This window comes from Pristis pectinata, chromosome 2 (assembly GCF_009764475.1).
Source record: "Pristis pectinata isolate sPriPec2 chromosome 2, sPriPec2.1.pri, whole genome shotgun sequence".
NCBI lineage: Eukaryota > Metazoa > Chordata > Chondrichthyes > Rhinopristiformes > Pristidae > Pristis > Pristis pectinata.
The window spans coordinates 50,593,576-50,612,486 of NC_067406.1; the positions used below are offsets into that span (position 1 = coordinate 50,593,576).

The 18,911-nt window shown below is 39.0% G+C and overlaps 2 protein-coding genes across 4 annotated transcripts in view; one reads left to right on the top strand and one right to left on the bottom strand.

Annotated features, from left to right (window-relative positions):
• The window catches only part of ankrd55 (ankyrin repeat domain 55), a 48,734-nt gene extending 37,181 nt beyond the window's left edge, over positions 1 to 11,553 (bottom strand). Inside the window, exons 1-4 of the mRNA XM_052010572.1 lie at positions 11,413 to 11,553; positions 7,317 to 7,439; positions 4,585 to 4,715; positions 2,154 to 2,263 (exon numbers count right to left, since the gene is read on the bottom strand). Of these exons, the coding sequence (XP_051866532.1) occupies positions 2,154 to 2,263; positions 4,585 to 4,715; positions 7,317 to 7,439; positions 11,413 to 11,452 (404 nt within the window). The 5' untranslated portion in view covers positions 11,453 to 11,553. The remainder of the gene's footprint in view (positions 1 to 2,153; positions 2,264 to 4,584; positions 4,716 to 7,316; positions 7,440 to 11,412) is intronic.
• Positions 1 to 18,911, top strand: part of LOC127567549 (putative nuclease HARBI1) — a 90,338-nt gene that overhangs the window by 65,358 nt on the left and 6,069 nt on the right. For all 3 annotated transcript variants that reach the window (XM_052010569.1, XM_052010568.1, XM_052010571.1), the window contains 2 exons: positions 11,655 to 11,758; positions 18,290 to 18,490. The gene's annotated coding sequence lies outside the window, so the exon portion shown is untranslated. The remainder of the gene's footprint in view (positions 1 to 11,654; positions 11,759 to 18,289; positions 18,491 to 18,911) is intronic.

Sequence of the window (18,911 nt, forward strand, 5' to 3'; positions counted from 1 at the left end):
CGCAGCTAACTAATGGGGAACTGGCTTGACTGCATAATCTTATCCCACAGAACAAATGACGCTCACCAGCATTGTTGAGGTCTTTACTAAACAGGACTGAATTGATTGAAGATTATGGTATTCTCATACCCAATCTTCCTTCTTACCTGGCTGCTTACACTTTGACTCATTGCCTCTTTTGATATGCAAATGATATAAGCATTCATCTTAGGACCATGACCCCAACACTGAACATTAGAGCACTTTCTCCCAGATTGTCAATAACCTCATTTCCTCTGGAAAACTTCACTCCACAATCTCTAACCTCATACTTACTCAAACACACACGTCTCCTACCTCCTCCCCAAGATCCACAAGCTTGACTATTCTGGCAACCCCACCGTTACAGTCTGTTCTTTTCCCACAGAACAGATTTCTTTGTACCCCGACTCTGTTTTTTTTGCCATTGTCTATTCTATTCCCAATTTCATCTGTTATCACCTCTGATGTCCACAGCCACTTTCACTTTTTCCAATTTCTGGTTATAACCAGCTCATTTTTACAAAGGACATCTGGTTACACTATACTTCCATCCCACACGAGGCTGGCTTGAGAATCCTTCACTTCTTCCTTGAACAGAAGCCAAAGCTGCTCCCCTCCATTGCCACTCTCCTTCATCTGGTTGAGCCTATTCTCATATTGAACAGTTTCTCCTTTAACTCCACTTACTTCCTCTAAATCAGAAGTGTAACTATGGATACCCACATGGGTTGTATGGCATGTATATCGTTCTATTTGTTGATAAATGGCAAAGTTTTAGTTCTACTCTGGCCCTCTTTCTAACCTCTATTTCCAATACAATGATGATATATTGGTGCTGTTTGTACAGGTTTCAAAAGTTTCATCATCTTTGATGCCAATTTTCAGCCTGTTCTCACTTCTACATAGTCCATCTTTGATTTTTCCCTTCCTTTTGTTGAACTCTCTAATCCCATCTGAAATAATAGGTTAACAATTGGCATCCATTAAAACCCTACAGAATCCCTTAGCTATCTCGGCTATGTTTAATCCTACCACTCTTTAATAACAGGGTGTTTACCACTCTTTAATAACAGGGTATTTTGCTCTGCCCATTCCTTGTTCGTCCTTCCAGTCGTGCTGCAATCCAAGGGGAATTCCTATTAATGTCCGGGAGGAACTGGTTTGTACAGAATCCTTCAAGTCAGAAAACAGTCCTTCAACAGTGCAAGTACAGAAAAAAAGCATTATACTCTTGTAGAATTGTATCAACAGTCAGAAAAAAAAAATCAAACACCAACTAACCTCTAAGTGGATGAAATAAAAATGGAAAATGCTGGAAACACTTAGCAGGTTCAGGCAGCATCTGTGGAAAGAAAAAGGAAGTTCTAACGAAGGGTCTTCATTCCAAAATACTAACTCTTTTTCTCTTTCCAAAGATACCTGTCTGATGTGCTGAGCATTTCCAGCAGTTTCTGGTTTTATTTCAGATTTTCAGCATCTGCAATTGCTTCGATTTCTGAACAGTTGATGATCTGTTTAAACAGTGCTGGTGGGTTTGCTTCCTGCTGCTCAGTATATGTGCAGCTGTGAAAGCCTGGGCAAGAACTGATGTTGTGCTATAAGAATGACTGCATTGGTCCCAAATCAGCAAAGTATTAGAATTAACATCATGATCTGCCTGGAGTAGAGTAGCTGTGCCTTCACCAGTATGGTGTCAAGCTTGATTTGTGACTGAAATGTGTGGAAAGCAAATGACATTGCAAATTTCCAAACTAGGGGCACTACTGCCCCCACCATCAGGCCCCCACATCAGGATATCTCATATCTTCCATCTTTAAGAGCATCAGTGAATCATAAATGTCTTATTGGTTAGTGCATCACTATTAATCTTCTGAAATAAGCTATTTTATGCATTTCTGTTATACACCAATCTTATTTCAAGCATTAATCAATTAAATACCATTCTCCTTAGGCTGTCCTGGATCAATCTTATATATAGACTTTAAATCAAACATTCTTATAACTAAGAAAAGTTCCCCCGTCATATTTTCCTTCCATGAATAGATGAGGATAAAATAATAATGGAATTTCATTAGATAAGCTATCTCTTGTTTTCTTTAAAAATAGAAAAAAATAGGAAAAAAAAGCTTTACCTGACATTATTTTCAGCAGTGGCTGCATGAAGGGGAAGTCTTCCATTTTTATCTGGGATATTTTGCTTGGCACCATTTCGGAGTAGTGTTACACAACCATCTAGCCAGCCCTATAAATGAAAATGTAAGTCAATTTGCTTTCTATGATTGATATTCATTGTATAGGTCTTCCCCTTTTTAATCTTTAAACATCTAGTGAATATTTAAAAAGAGAATTATTGTAAAAGAAACTAAAAATTTCCTAGATAGAAAGATTGTATCTGATTCTGAATTTTCATTAACGATGACTGGTAGGAGCCAAAAATGATTTAGCGCATAAAAACAAGAAGTAAGAGCGAGTGTGGGGCTCTGATCCTTTAAGTTTGCTTTGTCAATCATTGATATCATGGACAAATTTCTACAGCAACTGCACTGTGGTGCTTTCTCCGCATATCCCTTGATTCCCTCAGTACCCCAAAATCTGTCAGTTTCAGTTTCAAATATACTCAATGAGATGGAACCCACAGCTCTTTGAGGTAGAACATTGAAAAGATTTACAGTTGACTGAGTGAATCGACTAAGATTTGTAATTGAGTCAGCATTTATCCATCAAGTCCTTTAAGGTTCAAATAAAACCTCTTTCTAGTAAGATCTAATAAAATATAGTCTATTTAGATCAACCTGGTCAACCCAGGAAGCAATCTACTTGAAACATCAAGGCAAGTCTATTCTTACTTAGAACTTTGTAATAACAGTTTTTTGCCTGAAGTGTAGTGTGTGAAATTTTTTTACATGAGAAAAGGTACAAAAATAGTGGATTTGCCCTGGAAATAGAAGCAGTGGGATAAAATCCCTTTCACTAGGTTCTTCGTGCTCCACTTACTGAGCTTTGAGCAGGATGAACTCTGGCAATGACTTTGGCATCCAGTTAATAGGAGTTGTGAACGTGAAGGTCAAGTGGTATTCTAGGCCTAAGTTATGATAAAAGGATGCCATTTAAAATTAGCATTTAAGGGGCAATTTAAAAATTAGGATCATCTAGTTTTACACATGCGCTGTTTTGAACTGCTGGAATTTGTTGTCTTCCCAGGAGATGCTCAACTGTGCCATACTGTGCCAAAAAGAACAGTAAGCCTGAGGACTGAGAAAATGTCAGAATTCAGCAAAGGAAGACCAATAACTTGATTAGGAAAGGGATAGTAGAATACAGAAGTAATCTTGTGCAAAATATAAATCAGACTGAAGTTCAACAAATATATTGTTTATGTCTTCATGTCAGCAGATGCAAAAAATACTCCTAGAAACAGTGGAGAATGGCTGAATTGGAGAAAGTGAGGAGCTGCAAAAGTATAGCATTGACTTAAAAAAAGTATTCAAGAAATAATTGGCTCCGGGTCAGATTCCGAACTCACCAATAAGATGAAATTTCTATTACATCAAATAAATAAGTGGAAAAGGTTTGTGGTTGTTCAGCCCCTGTTAGAATAAAAAAAATCAAAGTACTGTAGTTTTATATATTTGATATACATTCTATGAGTCATCGTAAATTGCTGGATGATTTTCACTGCTCCATTGTTAGCTTTGCATAAGGAGCATCTCACACTTAACAACCTCATCATTTCCATTAATTTGCTGCATTTGCACCCTAATTGCCTACTAAACTAGACACAAAAAGTAAGTAGTGCTTAAAAAAGAGCCCTTTTAACAATGTTCCTTCTGCTTATGGAGGTGGACTGGCAGTCATTAACAAATGACTGTCAGTCAACCTCTATGGGCAGAAGGTAAATACTTATAATATCTTAGATTTTAAAATTTTCAAAATTTAAATTAATTTTTCTTATTTTTTCTTTCTGCTTCTTTCGACTCCAGCCTTTCATTCCTTCTCTTTATTTACCTTTGTGTTCCTGATTTGACATTGAATTCATCCACTAATTCACCCTCATTCTCAGTACTTTCTCAATATGTTTCTCAATCTTTAAATCATATTGGTTAAGGAGATACACAGTTTGTTCCATTGTTCACTGAAATCTAGATGCCTTTTTATCTTTGCTTTACTGTTCACAGCTTGCATTCCCAGAAATTTCGTGGGGATAAAAAAAAACAAAATCTTGAACTGCCTACAATGGAACAATGTATCACTTCAATGGAATGAAATTTGGAGGCAGATTACAATGTGTTGAGATAACTATCCAGCACATTTAGCATTGTTGATCAGGGCTGAATTTCTAGTCAAAAAAGTCTTAACTTTTAATTGAACGCATGAGATGCCTTGCTTCAGCAAAATCTGGTATATTATTCATAGTTTGCATAAATGACAATAAAATGTATGGGAGACAAGATGTGTAAAAAAAACTGAAATGTTTACTAATCTTAATCAGTATGTAAGAATTTGTGATGTAAGTATTCATTGCAAACTGGGATTAAGGGAAAGGAAATGACAGGAAATCTGTACCAAGTATGTAGCTAAAGATAGTGCAGTTCTTCCACATGCATCTTCAGTATTGATAGAAGCCCCCATCTTGAGCAGCAGCTTCACTATATCGAGTTGCCGGCCTGATATTGCATGCATCAATGGAGTTGACCCTGAAATATTTTAAACAGTTAATCTAATAAGGTTCTCACAATTGCAATATTTACAATTTTCTCAAAATTCCACTATCAAGAACCTTATATAATACTACCTCTAAAATTCTTAGCTATACTGCTGCAGTTGCATTGCGAACACATTAGCTGCAGGAGGATTTCATTTTACTGCTGTGGCTTCAGACATAAATTAAATGTGTTGGGATAAAATATATTTTTAACACTAGTATTATTATTATGACTAAAATGTCATTTGATAAGGTAAGGAGTAATTTTTTGGGCGGTCCACAATAGAATTTTACGGTAAATTATAATAATAATATTTTTATAATTGCTTAGTCTTGACACCAGTTAACAACCTGTTAGGTCATTTTGTTTATCCTAATTTGAATTTTTTTCCCAGTATTTTGTTCATGTTCTATTTAAAAACAGGTACATACTGAATTAAGGGAATACCACCTGTCTAATGTCTAAAAATCAAAACGGAATGAAAATATTAGGAATCCAGCTCATTTATAGATGTTGGATTCTTCTTTAATTATCCATTTACCCATAGTTTCAAAGCATGTGGATCGCACAGTGGCACAGCCAGTAAAGTTGTTACCTCACAGCTCCAGTGACCCAGATTCAAACCTGATCTCTGGTGCTTATGGAGAATGTATGTCCTCCCTGTGACCATTTGGGTTTTCCCCAGGTGTTTGTGTTTCTTCCGACATCCCAAAGACACGTGGGTTTGTAGTTTAATTGGCCACTGTAAATTACCCTTAGTGTGTAGGCAAGTGTAGAATCTGAGAACAGTTGAGGGGAATGTCTAACCAATCTTATAGAATTTTTCGAGGTTACCAAGAAGGTCGATGAGGGAAAGGTGGTGGACGTTGTCTACGTGGACTTCAGCAAGGCCTTTGACAAAGTCCTGCCTGGAAGGCTGGTCCAGAAGGTTAAGTCGCTTGGCATTCAGGATGAAGTAGCCAATTGGATTCAACATTGGCTTAGACTGAAAAGCCAGGGAGTGGTAGTAGATGGTTGTCTCTCTGACTGGAGGCCTGTGACTAGTGGTGTGCCATAGGGATTGCTGCTGGGTCCATTGTTGTTTATTATCTATATTAATGATTTAGATGATAATGTGGTAAACTGGATCAGCAAATTTGAGGATCACACCAAGATTGGGGGTGTAGTGGACAGCGATGAAGGCTATCAAAGCTTGCAGCATGATCTTGACCAGCTGGGAAAATGGGCTGAAAATTGGCATATGGAATTTAATGCAGACAAGTGTGAGGTGTTGCACTTTGGGAGGACAAACTAGGGTAGGACTTACACAGTGAATGGTAGGGCTCTGAGGTGTGCGGTAGAACAGAAGGACCTGGGAATATAGATCCATAGTTCCTTGCAAGTGGCGTCACAGGTAGATAGGGTCATAAAGAGAGCTTTTGGCACTTTGGCCTTCATAAACCAGGGCACTGAGGATGTTATGCAGAAGTTGTACAAGACGTTGGTGAGGCTGAATTTAGAGTATTATGTGCAGTTCTGGTCACCTACTTACAGGAAAGATAGTAATAAGCTTGGAAGAGTGCAGGGAAAATTTACAAGGATGTTGCTGGGACTTGAGGACTGTAGTTATAGGGAGAAGTTGAATAGGTTATGACTATTCCCTAGAGCACAGGAGAATGAGGGGAAATCTGATAAAGGTATACAAAATTATGAAGAGTATAGATAGGGTGAATGCATGCAGGCTTTTTCCCCTCAAGTTGTGTGAGACTAGAACTAGAGGACGTAGGTTTAGGATGAAATGTGAAACATATAAGGGGAATCTGAGGCGAAACTCCTTCACTCAGAGGGTGGTGGGAGTGTGGAACAAGCTGCCAACGGAAGTGGTGGATGCAGGTTCAATTGTAACATTTAAGAGAAGTTTGGATAGGTACATGGGAAGGAGGGGTTTGGAGGGAACATGGTCCAGTTGCAGGTAGATGGGACCAAGCAAAAGATCAGGTTGGCATGGACTAGATGGGCCGAAGGGCCTTTTCTTTGCTGTAGTACTCTATGACTCTATGAATGTGGGAGAATAAAATGGGATAAGTGTAGGATTAGTGTATAGGGTGGTTTGATGGTTAGCTTGGGCCCATTAGGCTGAAGGGCCCGTTTTTGTGCTGTAGAGCTCCATGACTCTAATCTGAGTTGTCCAAAAGTATGTTGTGGTAGAACATTTGTAAGTTTTATGTGCATAACATTCACTTTATCCCTAATAAGCACTGAATGTTAAAGTGATAACTTAAAAAATCCCTCCTACCCAAGACCTTATTTTCTTCATGAGTCCTGGGTGACAATGCCACCTGTTTCAATAAGTCTACCCCAGCTGATCAGTGCACCCAGTCTTTATGTATGGAGGGGATTTAATGTATTCCCTGCATGACATCAGTTAATTGAGTACTAATAAGAAAGCCAACTAGGAACCTACACCTCTAGGTTGTTGTACAAAACACCAGTAAATCCATTTATCCTTTCAACCATTGGCAGAGATTTATATTTAATTTTGCACCCTTTGTATTTTGCATGAATATAAAAGTTAGTCTAATTTTAAGGTTGGAGTATTAATAATATACTTGCCTTCATTGTCACAACATTCCAAAATGGAAGGATCCTCACGAATTACTGCAGTCAGGGTGTTGATATCTCCATTGGATGCTGCCTGATAAACCACAGTGAGATCAATTTCCTCTGCAGAATCACCTAGTGTGAGGTTCACAAATAAAGAAGCAGTCAGTAAATGAACACACTTATGTTTTCCGTGCTGATGCCAGAACTAATGTTATAACCTCCATAGGTATCCCTGTGGAAGTTCCAATTTTCAGTGCTGGGTCAGCCTAAGTGAGCAATGGTATTTTACGCCCAGCCTCTGTGGCTGCCACTTTGTTGCCCCAGTGAGTTCTTGTGATATCCAATGTGGTTGGCGCAATATTTCATAGGTCTCCCTGCTCTCAGGCTGAGAAATCTGTCTGCTGGATCTGCACTGTGTTAAAACTGGAATAAGTACAATAGTTCCCATTGAAGTGAATGAGTGAAATCTAATGCCAGGAGAAAAGAAAGGAGTTTTTCCTTTTTTATTTATTTGTTAGCTTCAATGGTTTTTAATTAATCTTAGTGTGTACTTTTATTATGTATTTGATATGTTAATGTGCTCTTTAGTTGGTTAAATGCAAATAATTAATATTTTAAAATGGAATGCCAAAATGGAATTGCTAGGAAATTCAGGACTCATCCGTAAATGCACATGTCCATTTTCCCTTTCCAGCAGTGTTCTGCTGTTGGAGTTTGTAACCTATAGAGATAGAATCTACCAGAAATCATTAACAGGGACATTAACTATTTAAGAGCCATTCTCATGGTAAAAAGGATTTGAAATGTTAGACCTTGCTAATTGGTATGTATGAGAGTTTTAAAATGTATCATAAGCCTTAGTTCATGCTTAGTGACCTCCTAGGTGTAAAATAATAATTTTCTGCATGTGGTCTAATTCTGTAAGTATAATTGCTTCAAAATTCCATGTTTTTATAACAATTATTTCTTTTAGATTATGGCATTTCAGCTTCTACCTTAATCTCATCTGTTTATCCTAATCCTTATTTCTCTCTTTAATTTTTTTATGAATTTAAAGTTTGCAAAAATTCTTCACTGTGTTTCATTGCTCAGGCACTGCACTTTCTCTGTAGCTGTGACACTTTACTCTGTACTATCATTGTTTTTACCTGTACTACATCCATGCACTCCATACTGACTCGATGTAACTGCACTGTGTAATGAATTGACCTGTACGATTGGTTTGTAAGACAAGCTTTTCACTGTACCTTGGTACAAGTGACAATAATAAACCAATACCAATATGTACACCAGATATCAAATATAGTTGACTCTAGAATAAAATTAATGCCAGAGATCAGTAGACCTTTGTGGAAAGTTTTCTTTGAGGGGAGCAGCTGACCACAAAATGCAGGCCATCAGTGTTATCCATTTAGAATAAACAGTTCACTATCTTCATTTCTCATTTATTTTTCTCATTAAATACCTGTTATCTCCATGAACCATCATTGACTAATATTCACAAGTTTCCTCTCGCCATAAACATGAACTCATCTAAAGCTCTGCTGCCTCTGTACTAACTTTTTGCATCCATTTTGCTGATTCATGCTTTCTCTTGGTCTACCAATGCCTCCATTCTAAAATTCTTACCTTCAGATCTAAATCCGAAAGGACAGCAGAATGCATGTAGTAGGGACAACACAAAGTTCTTTGAGAGATTCAGGACTGGAGCAGTTTGTAAAGAGAAAGGGGCATACTTTATAACTGCTCCAGTCCTGAATCTCTCAAAGAACTTTGTGTTGTCCCTGCTACACGCATTCTGCTGTCCTTTCACCCTAACATTGGCAGTTATTTTTGCAGTAATTAGGCCTAAAACATTGGAATTTCCTCCTTAAATTCATCCCCTTCTCTGTGTTCCTTTAAGTCATTCCTTAGAACATACTTTTAAAATCAAATGTCTCTTTCCAGAACTGAGTTAATATTTGTCTGATTATGCTCTTGTGCACTTAATAGCTTAGCAAGACACGTAATTCAGGGCAGTGGGGAATGAACAATAAATGCTGAGCGTGCCAGTGTTACCTATATCAGTAAATGAACAAAACAATAAACAATAAGTTTTGCCATGTTGAAAGTGCACCATAAATCCAAGTTATTGTTTTCAGACCTATGATTTTTCAGAAAGCTTTTCATGAAAGATAATCTAAAAATTAAACTATTACCAGATGGAACAGCTAAACATTCTTCAGACTGGATATTGTGTGAATTTAGTTTGCAAAATCAAGATTGGGAATTAACAAAGGGACATAATCCAGGCCATTTATACTGAAAATATGCCCATCAGTGAGATCAAGAGTTTGCAAGAAAGGCCAGTGTCGAAGAACGAGAGTCTGAAATGGATGTTTGTAGGAGTATATTACATTATACGGATATGAAGAGATGTGGTGACAAAGATGAGAATTTTAAATTGAGGATTGGGAGCTTTAGGCTACTTGGACTCAAACGATTGATTACTGGGACTGAGGTAAGATATGGACAGCAGGGCTTTGGACGAGCTGAAGTTGAAGGAGTCTGAACGCTGGTCAGAGGAGAATTAGAATAATTGGAAGCGATGAAGACAAGCTTGGGGTTATGAGCAACCATTGGGCTGAGTGTAGCACATGCGGGCAATATAATAAAGGTGGAAAAAGATTCGCTTTTAATGTATTCAACCAAGTATTCACAGATTATTAATTGCACAAAAATCTGGGAGGTTCACTGTCTCCATATGTGATTGTTTCAGCTTTGGGGTGGAAAAAAGATCAATTTTCTCTCTCAGCTTCTCTCTCACCAAAGTGAAATGAATTATTTTGCAATGAAGTGTTCTTTGTGTGCATTTTTACTTTGATAAGGAATGTTAATAAGTATCCTTCATTAAGAATTCAAGTGATACATTTTAATTTGTCTGTATTACTGTGGCCTGTAAGACAACAAAAAGCTCAAATATGTCAGCTTGTTAAGTTGGTACCTGAGAAGTGGGTGGTACATTAAGTCAGATGCTGAGTGTTTATTTCTGCTACGTGACCATAAATACAGTAAAGGTTACTTGGCCCTATATCATTCTCCCTAAGTGAGCACAAGTGCGTACTTAAAAGAAACGATGAAGGCTGAAGAATTGAAGAAAAGTCCCAACAGTGCTGTAAGGGGTACTGTTCTGAGGTTATGAAACATCACAGATTCTGTCCATTATAAAAGTGACTTAAAAGTATTGGCCCTGAATTTTCTAGGACTAATGGTAAATACAGAACAATCTTCCCTTGACCACAAAATTACTTATTACAAATTTAACATCTGTGTGTCAGATGGCACAAAATAAGTGAAATATGCACAAACACAAACAAATGAACTGATAGTACTCTTGACATAAATTTGAAAAAAACCCTGTTGCATTACTGATCAGTGTAAACTGGTAAATGCAGAAGAAATTACACAATTAATGAACAAAAGAAAAAGGATCAGAATTAGGCCAGTTGGCCTTTCGAGCCTGCTTTGCCATTCAGTAAGATCGTGGCTGATCTAATCTGGATCATAATAAAACAACATATAACAGTTATAAAACAAAATGAATATATTTCCTGCTTGCAAAAGATATTGCTCAGTAACAATTATCAGAGTATAAATTCCAATTTCACCCCTCCAGAATATTAATGTGATCAGTTTGGTTTTCCAAAGAAAGGTTGGTTTGTTAAATGTAAATATATTTGTAGTAAATTGCCAATAAGTTGTGAATCTGAACAGTAGACCTCCATACATTAAATGTGTGGCCTGACTGCAGATAAAAAATTGCCTCTGTTTTTCTGTCTGAACCGCCTTTTCTTTAATGTGTAATATCCCAATCAGTCATAAGAGACACTACAAAAAGCTCTAATTTTAAAACGTTAAACAAATATAAAAATGAAAAAATGGTATTTCCGCTTCAGAAACTCATCAAATGAAGTAAAATATATGTAGCATTTTTGATACACAGCTTGTCAGTCTATTTACTTTTATATGAAGAACACAGATGGTTCTGATCCATGTACATCTCAACAGAAATTCAAGCAGGATTGCAGACTGCTATTACTTTAATTCAGAACAAAAAGAATCATACCTTTGTGCTGATCAAAAACAGATGAAGAACTAAAATCCATTTTCTATGTCATTACTTAAAAAAAGGATCAAGAGAATGTCATCTTCAGTGTTTCAAGCAGAAAATCACAGATTACAGTAAATAGAATAACATCTGTCGTCAAGCAATATTTTGGGGGAATAAATCACTTTACGGCCACTGGTTGTCGAGGAGAATAATAGTGCTGGCCTGTACCTATCACTGAAACAAATTGTTTTCCACAGGCTGCTTCTGGAAGGCTACATCTGATGTGAACAGACGAGCTCATTGAATAAATCCACACGATATCTGAGTGAAGAACATCCAGGAGTTCCTACTAGAGATGCAGGTAAGACTGCTCAACATGCATTTCATCGAGACAAGAAACAGCCACCAGTGATTTCCCACTCGAAGAAGATGTAGATGAAAGCAGCATAGGAATACTTCCTGAAACAAAATAGCAGCATCTTATCATGAACAAGGGTTTTCATATCCAAACTGAGCATGAGCAAACTTGCAATGCACTTTGGGTATACAGAATACTTAGTGACAGAAAATATATTTATTTTATTAGTATTTTATATTACTTTTTTTAAAAAACTGGTCAAAATAACTAGTAGTGGTAAGATACCTCATTACCTATTATTATTAGTGTAAGAGTACAGTTCTCATTTGTTTGAAGAATAAGTGAAGCAATAAATAGAATTGCAAGACTACAGAAACATTGCTTTGCCACTGAACTGGGATATTTCGGAATTCTAAATAACCAGTCTGTTTTTAGGGCATGTCACCACTGCAGTTTGGAAAATTACATTGTAATTTTCCAAAAACTGATAATATAACAAAACAGTGGAATAAAATATACAGGTTATAATTAGTCATGAATAGTGATCAAATAAACTAATGCTTTAAAACAAAAAGCAGTACACTTTGCCTCATGTCATTGCATTATCCAATCAAGACCAGAGGCCTCAGAATAGAAACAATAATAGTAGTTGACTAAAAATATAAAGAATATGGAAACACAATCAAACTAAAGAGGCTGGAAATTTGAAATATGAACAGAAAGTGCTGTAAAACTCAGCAGTTCAAGCAGTCTATGTGGAAAGGGCAATGTTTCAGATGGATGAATAGAGAATTAAAGTAATAGGCAAATGGACACCCAGGGCCATCCTTGCAGACTGGATGACAGCTCCTAAGCAGTCGTTCCAGATGAACTGATCATGATTAGGTGTCCTCTATAATTGAGATGGTAAACAAAATTGGGTAACCATTCCACAGAACACTTCCGCAGGACCGGCTACTTCTGATGAAACGTCATCAACCTGTAATGTTAACATAGTATTCTTTTACTCTCAACAGATGTTGCCTGACTTGCTGAGTTGGTTTCCTGACCCATTCAGAACGTCACCCTGCTGGTTCACATGTAACACCTCCCCTCCCACTGCACCTGCACCCCAAACCTCTTCCTGATATAAAAGTAGAAAATTCTGGAAACACTCAACAGGTCTGATAATGTTTCAGGCCCCATCTCCTGATTACTTCTGTTCCACCCTCTCAGAGTTATCTGTGGGTGGTGTCAAAATTATGAGGAGTAGGGTGAATTTATCTATCAGGCAAGAAAATAATGATGATTATACAGAATACAGTTCCATACTTCTCTCTATTCAGAAAAACACCCATTCATGCTAATCTCTGCCTCTTTTCCCTGAAACAATGATGATGTTAGCAAACTCAGAAATCATAAAATGGAAAATTTTAGACCTAATAATTAAAATTAGAAATTTAAAGTCAAAAATGTCTGTAAAGATAATAAATCCCAAAATTGAACTACCAACTAATTATGGGAAATTGATAACCTAATGTGAATTAAAAGAAATGTACAAAACTGTGATAAATTGACTGGGTTTTTTTGCAATATCAGTTATAGTTCATTGTGGATATAATGTGGACGACATTGTGCAGTAAATGAAGGAGTTCATCAGGTTGTTAAGTTTATGGCTGATTTACATGCTACTAACAATGCCTGATCAAACTATTAACAGTGAATATATGCCTTGACTTGAATGGTAACATAAGCATAGTAATTCTCAGATTCATTGATTAACATTGTCCACTTAGCTTAATCGAGTGCATTTTAGAGAGATGTAAATATTTTTATTCATTTACAGGGTGACTGCATCATTGGCTTGCATTTATTGCCCATCCTTAATTGTTTATGAGAAGGTGGGGGTGAGATATCTTCTTAAATCACTGTAGTACTTCTGGTGAAAGTACCCCGCCATGCTGTTTACTAGGAAGTCCAAGATTTAGAACTGACAACAGTGAAGAAACAATGATGTCTTCCTGGTGTCACTAGGACATGAACCTGCAGTTGGGGGTGTTCCCAAGTGCTTGCTGTCCTTGCCCTTTTAGGCGGCAGAGGTCACAGAATCACAGTTGAAGGTGCCTCGGTGAGGGACTTCAGTGCATTTTGTAGATGATGTGCACTGACCAAATGGAAATTAGTTAGGAAGGCATTGGTGCTAATGCTCAGATATAGCGTGAGACGGACTCACTCGTCCTTATTCGATTGACAACATTGATGCAATGGAATTTCAGCAGCAAAATTTAACATGCAGAATTTACCTTATATGTGTATTTAGCACAATAAATGTCTATGCAGCACACCATATTATTGCCAAAATTTGCTTTAGCTACAAGGTAATGCGATTACACCTGTATAGCCATTCTATTCACACACATCTCAAACAGCCTTCAGACTGTGATGCTTTTATCATTTTTACTTTCTATTGTCTCTTTGTGTCTGAGTTCACAAGCTGTTTAACAAATGCATCAAAGGTAAACCTAAAACCTAAAGTACTTTGTTTTGTGAAGTTGGTCATGAGTCAGCCAGACATAATGGTCTTTTTCTGTTTGGGAAAATGTCATTGGTATAACAGTAGGTGTTGCAGTGGGAGCTGCAATACTCAGATGCACCCAGGCTGAAAAGTGCAGAAAACATTTCTTGATAAATAACCATTTTTACCGGCAAGTACGACAATGGAAGCAGTGGATTGGTGCTCATGTTAGAAGTAGTGGTAGGTGAATTTGGAGGAGGCACAATTACTTAAATCTGGAACAATAAGTTGTGTACTTGCAGTAATAGTGTGGACAAGTTGCTGCCACCAATAAAGTTCAGTTGAACTTTCAATTGGAGCTGAACTTTACTAGTAAGTGCCCCGTAGTCAGCAGTAGCATTATAGAAGAGAACAGTTTATTCCCTTTGAAGGAATGGAAATGCAAACAAGAGCTGTGGAAGGAGGAATTCATTTGCGCTAGAAAACAGATGCAGTACTTGTCATGTGTGAGTAGCCTGCGCTCACATGAGTTATTGGAGGGAACATGGAAAATTCATGTTCAGACTTGTTACCATGATGGTACTGATCAATCATCACTAATCATGGTAATGGCCTTAGAGCTGATAGATATTCCTCAGTTTTGGAGGTATCCAGCAATAATCAAGCCCAAGATGGTCCTCTTGAAAGTGAGGTGTTTATTTGGCATAAATGGTATTAGATGTCATTCACACATCGTAGTTCATTTAAGATAATCGAAAGGTATGAATTTAAAATAATTGAAGAGGGTTGTTATGATAAGGAAAGCAGTATCTTGAAGGTTGGTGGAATGAGATCCCACAGCAACATCCAAGGCTGCTCATATAGATGCCACTTTCAGGAAATTCATCTGTGCTAGCAGATAGCCTAGTCCTTTCATGCAATGAATGTGAAACATTGCTGAAAGTTAAAGAGAATCTGCCTGAGCTTGTCCTGGCGTTTAAGATGAAAGCTCAACCTTCACAGCAGTTCTCCCTCAAACAACTGCTAGCATCCCAATCAGACTTGTGTTTTTGAGTCCCCCTCCAGCAACCAAACAAAATGCTCACCACAATCAGAGTCAGTTTTATTATCACTAACGTATGTTATGAAATTTGTTGTTTTGCAGCAGCAGTACAGTGCAAGACACAAAACTTACTATGTTACAAAAATAAATAAATAGTTCAAAAGAGGAATAACAAGGTAGTGTTCATGGACCGTTCAGAACTCTGACGGTGAAGGGGAAGAAGCTGTTCCTGAAACGTTGAGTGTGAGTCTTCAGGCTCCTGCACCTCCTCCCCGATGATAGTACCGTGAAGAGGGCATGTCCCGGGTGGTGAGGGATGCTGTCTTCTTGAGGCACTGCCTCTTGAAGATGTCCTTGATGGTGGGGAGGGTTGTGACCGTGATGGAGCTGGCTGAGTCTACAACCCTCTGCAGCCTCTTTTGATTCTGCGCATTGGAGCTTCCATACCAGGTGGTGATGCAACCAGTCAGAATGCTGTCAACTGTACATCACTAAAAATTTGCAAGAGTTTTTGGTGATATACCAAATCTCTTCAAACATCATTAGAAGTAGAGCTGCTGGTGTGCCTTCTTCATGGTTGCATTAATGTGTTGGGCCCAAGATAGATCCTCTGAGATGTTGATGCCTAGGAACTCGAAGCTGCTCACCCTTTCCACCACTGACCCTTAAATACTGGTGTGTGTTCTCCCAACTTCCCTTTCCTGAAGTCCACAATCGATTCCTTGGTCTTGCTGACATTGAGTGCAAGGTTGTTGTTGTGACACCACTCAACCAGCCAACCTATCTCACTCCTGCACACCTCCTCGTTGCCATCTGAGATTCTGCCAACAATAGTGATGTCATTGGTGAATTTATAGATGGCGTTTGAGCTGTGCTGAGCCACAGAGTCACGAGTGTAGAGACAGTAGAGCAGTGGGCTAAGCACGCATCTTTGAGATGTGCCTGTGTTGATTGTCAGCGAGGAGGAGATGTTGCTACCGATCTGTGGTCTCCCTGTAAGGAAATGGAGGATCCATTTGTAGAGGGAGGTACAGAGGCCCAGGTTTTGAAGCTTGTTGGTTAGTACTGAGGGGATGATGGTGTTGAATGCCGAGATGTAATTGATAAACAGCAGCCTGATGTATGTTTTGCTGTTGTCTAGGTGCTCCAAAGCCAAGTGGAGAGCCAGTGAGATTGTGCCCACTGTAGACCGGTTGTGGTGGTAGGCAAATTGCAGCAGTCCAGGTCCTTACTTAGGCAGGAGTTAATTCTAGCCATAACCAACCTCTCAAAGCACTTCATCACAGTAGATGTGAGTGCTACCGGGAGATAGTCATTGAGGCAGCTCACCCTGTTCTTCTTGGGCACTGGTATGATTGCTGCTCTTTTGAAGCAGGTGGGAACCTCAGACTGCAGCAGTGAGAAGTTGAAGATGTCCTTGAATATTCCAGCCAGTTGCTCGGCACAGATTTGCAGTGCCCATTGGGGCATGACACTTTGCGAGGGTTCACCCTCTTGAAGGATGTTCTGACGTCAGCCTCCGAGACAGAGATCATAGGGTCGCCAGATGAGGTGGGGCTTCTCACAGATGTAGTATTATTCTCCCTTTCAAAGCGCGCTTAAATGGTGTTGAGCTCATCAGGGAGTGAAGCATCACTGCCATTTATGCTGTTAGGTTTCACCTTATAGGAAGCAATGGCATGCAAACCCTGCCACAGCTGTCGTGCATCCGATTGTGTCTGTAAGTTCACACAAAATTGCCTTTTCAGTCTCATGATGGCCTTCCGTAGGTCGTACCTGGACTTCTTGTAGGATTCTGGATCGCTGTTCTTGAACGCCGCAGATCTAGCGCTAGGCAGACTGTGAATCTCCTGGTTCATCCAGGTGTTCTGGTTTGGGAAAACCCCGTATTTTCTTGATGGCACGCACTCATCCACGCAGTCTTGATGAAGTCAGTGATGGCTGTGACATATTCATTCAAATCCGAAGATGAATCCCTGAATGTGGTCCAGCCCACCGATTCAAAGCAGTCCTGTAAACGGTCCTCTGCTTCCCTTGACCATACCTTCATGGTCCTCACCAAGGGTGCTGCGGTCCTTAGTCTCTGCCTATATGTCGGGAGTAGAAGTACAGCCAGGTGATTGGACTTGCCAAAGTCCGGGCATGGGATGGCACCGTAAACGTTCTTGCTGGTGGTGTAACAGTGATCGAGTATGTTGGCTCCTCTGGTTCAGCAGGTGACATGTTGGTGGTATTTTGTCAGAGACTTCTTCAAGCTGGCCTGGTTGAAGTCCCCCACGATGATCGGGAAGGCATCAGGGTGCGCTGCCTTGTGACTGCTGATCATGGTGCTCAGCTCCTCCAGTGCCAGCTTGACATTTGCCTGGGTTGGAATGTACACCGCCACCAGGATGACAGTGGAGAACTCCCACAGCAGATAAAATGGACAACACTTGACCACCTGATGTTCCAGGTCGGGGGAACAGGACTGAGACAGAACCGCCACGACTATGCACCACGATGAATTAATCATGAAGCAAATGCCGCCACCTCTGCCTTTACCTGATGCTGCCATTCAGTCCTTGTGGTGGATGGGGAAGCCCTCGAGCTGGAGCGCTGTGTCCAGAGTACTGCGGGTGAGCAATTTCTCTGTGAAGCAGAGTACACAGCAGTCCCTGATGTCCCTCTGGTACTGCAGTCTTGCTCTGAGGTCTTCAATTTTATTTTTATATTCTATCCAATGCTCAAGCTAATGCTCAAAATCCCAATTTTCCCTTCCCTAAAAGTGGGAGAGACTTTTACATGCGTTAATCATGCAATAAAGTCTGCTTTATTGCACAAGACTAAATAGGCCTCATGCACAATAGAAGTTTTCAGTCACAGGCCTTCATAAAAACAATGTGTGTTTGCCTGTCATGTACTACATTTCCAATGTGCTTTTCTGGGTGCTAAATAATTACTAGACTAAACTGATGTTCTAACTACAAATGACTTAATTTTTTGCATGTCATTTTTGCAGGAAAACATGGTGATAACATTTCTCCAAAAGAATAAATACAGCCACCAAAACAAATGATCCATTGTGGACATCAAAGAAAGGTGTTTGAAACACCTCGTGAAATTAATATAGCCAGGTCACCGTGTGCTTCTAAACTGCTGCATCAGAACCAAATATCCAGCAAGAATTCACTCAAAGGAATACAAGATGAAAATATAAGGGGTTAGTGAAACTATTGTGCTGACATCTTTAATGAATTCAGTAGAATTTTCCAAAAAGAAAAAAAATGTTGCTGGAGTAGACTTTGAGGGTAGTTGCTGGCTGCAGTGCATCTTTGTGGCATAAATTAACATTCAATCACAGCCAGAGGTTTTGAAAAATATTTATAAGAACCTTCATACATAGCCAAATGTTAAATGTGTTTTTTGTCAACTGACATTTCATATACTTGGGTGCATCGTTCTCTTTGGATTTGCTTCTGATAGGCACATAGATCATAAGGACATTGAGTCCACAGTGCCAAACCATTGAGAATCCCAACTGATGATGTTCTTTAAATAACGCTGAATGTTCTGACATCTGCATGTGTGGAGAACGCAACCCAATAGTTAGCCACCCTCGTTCCACTGGAAAATTGGAGTGC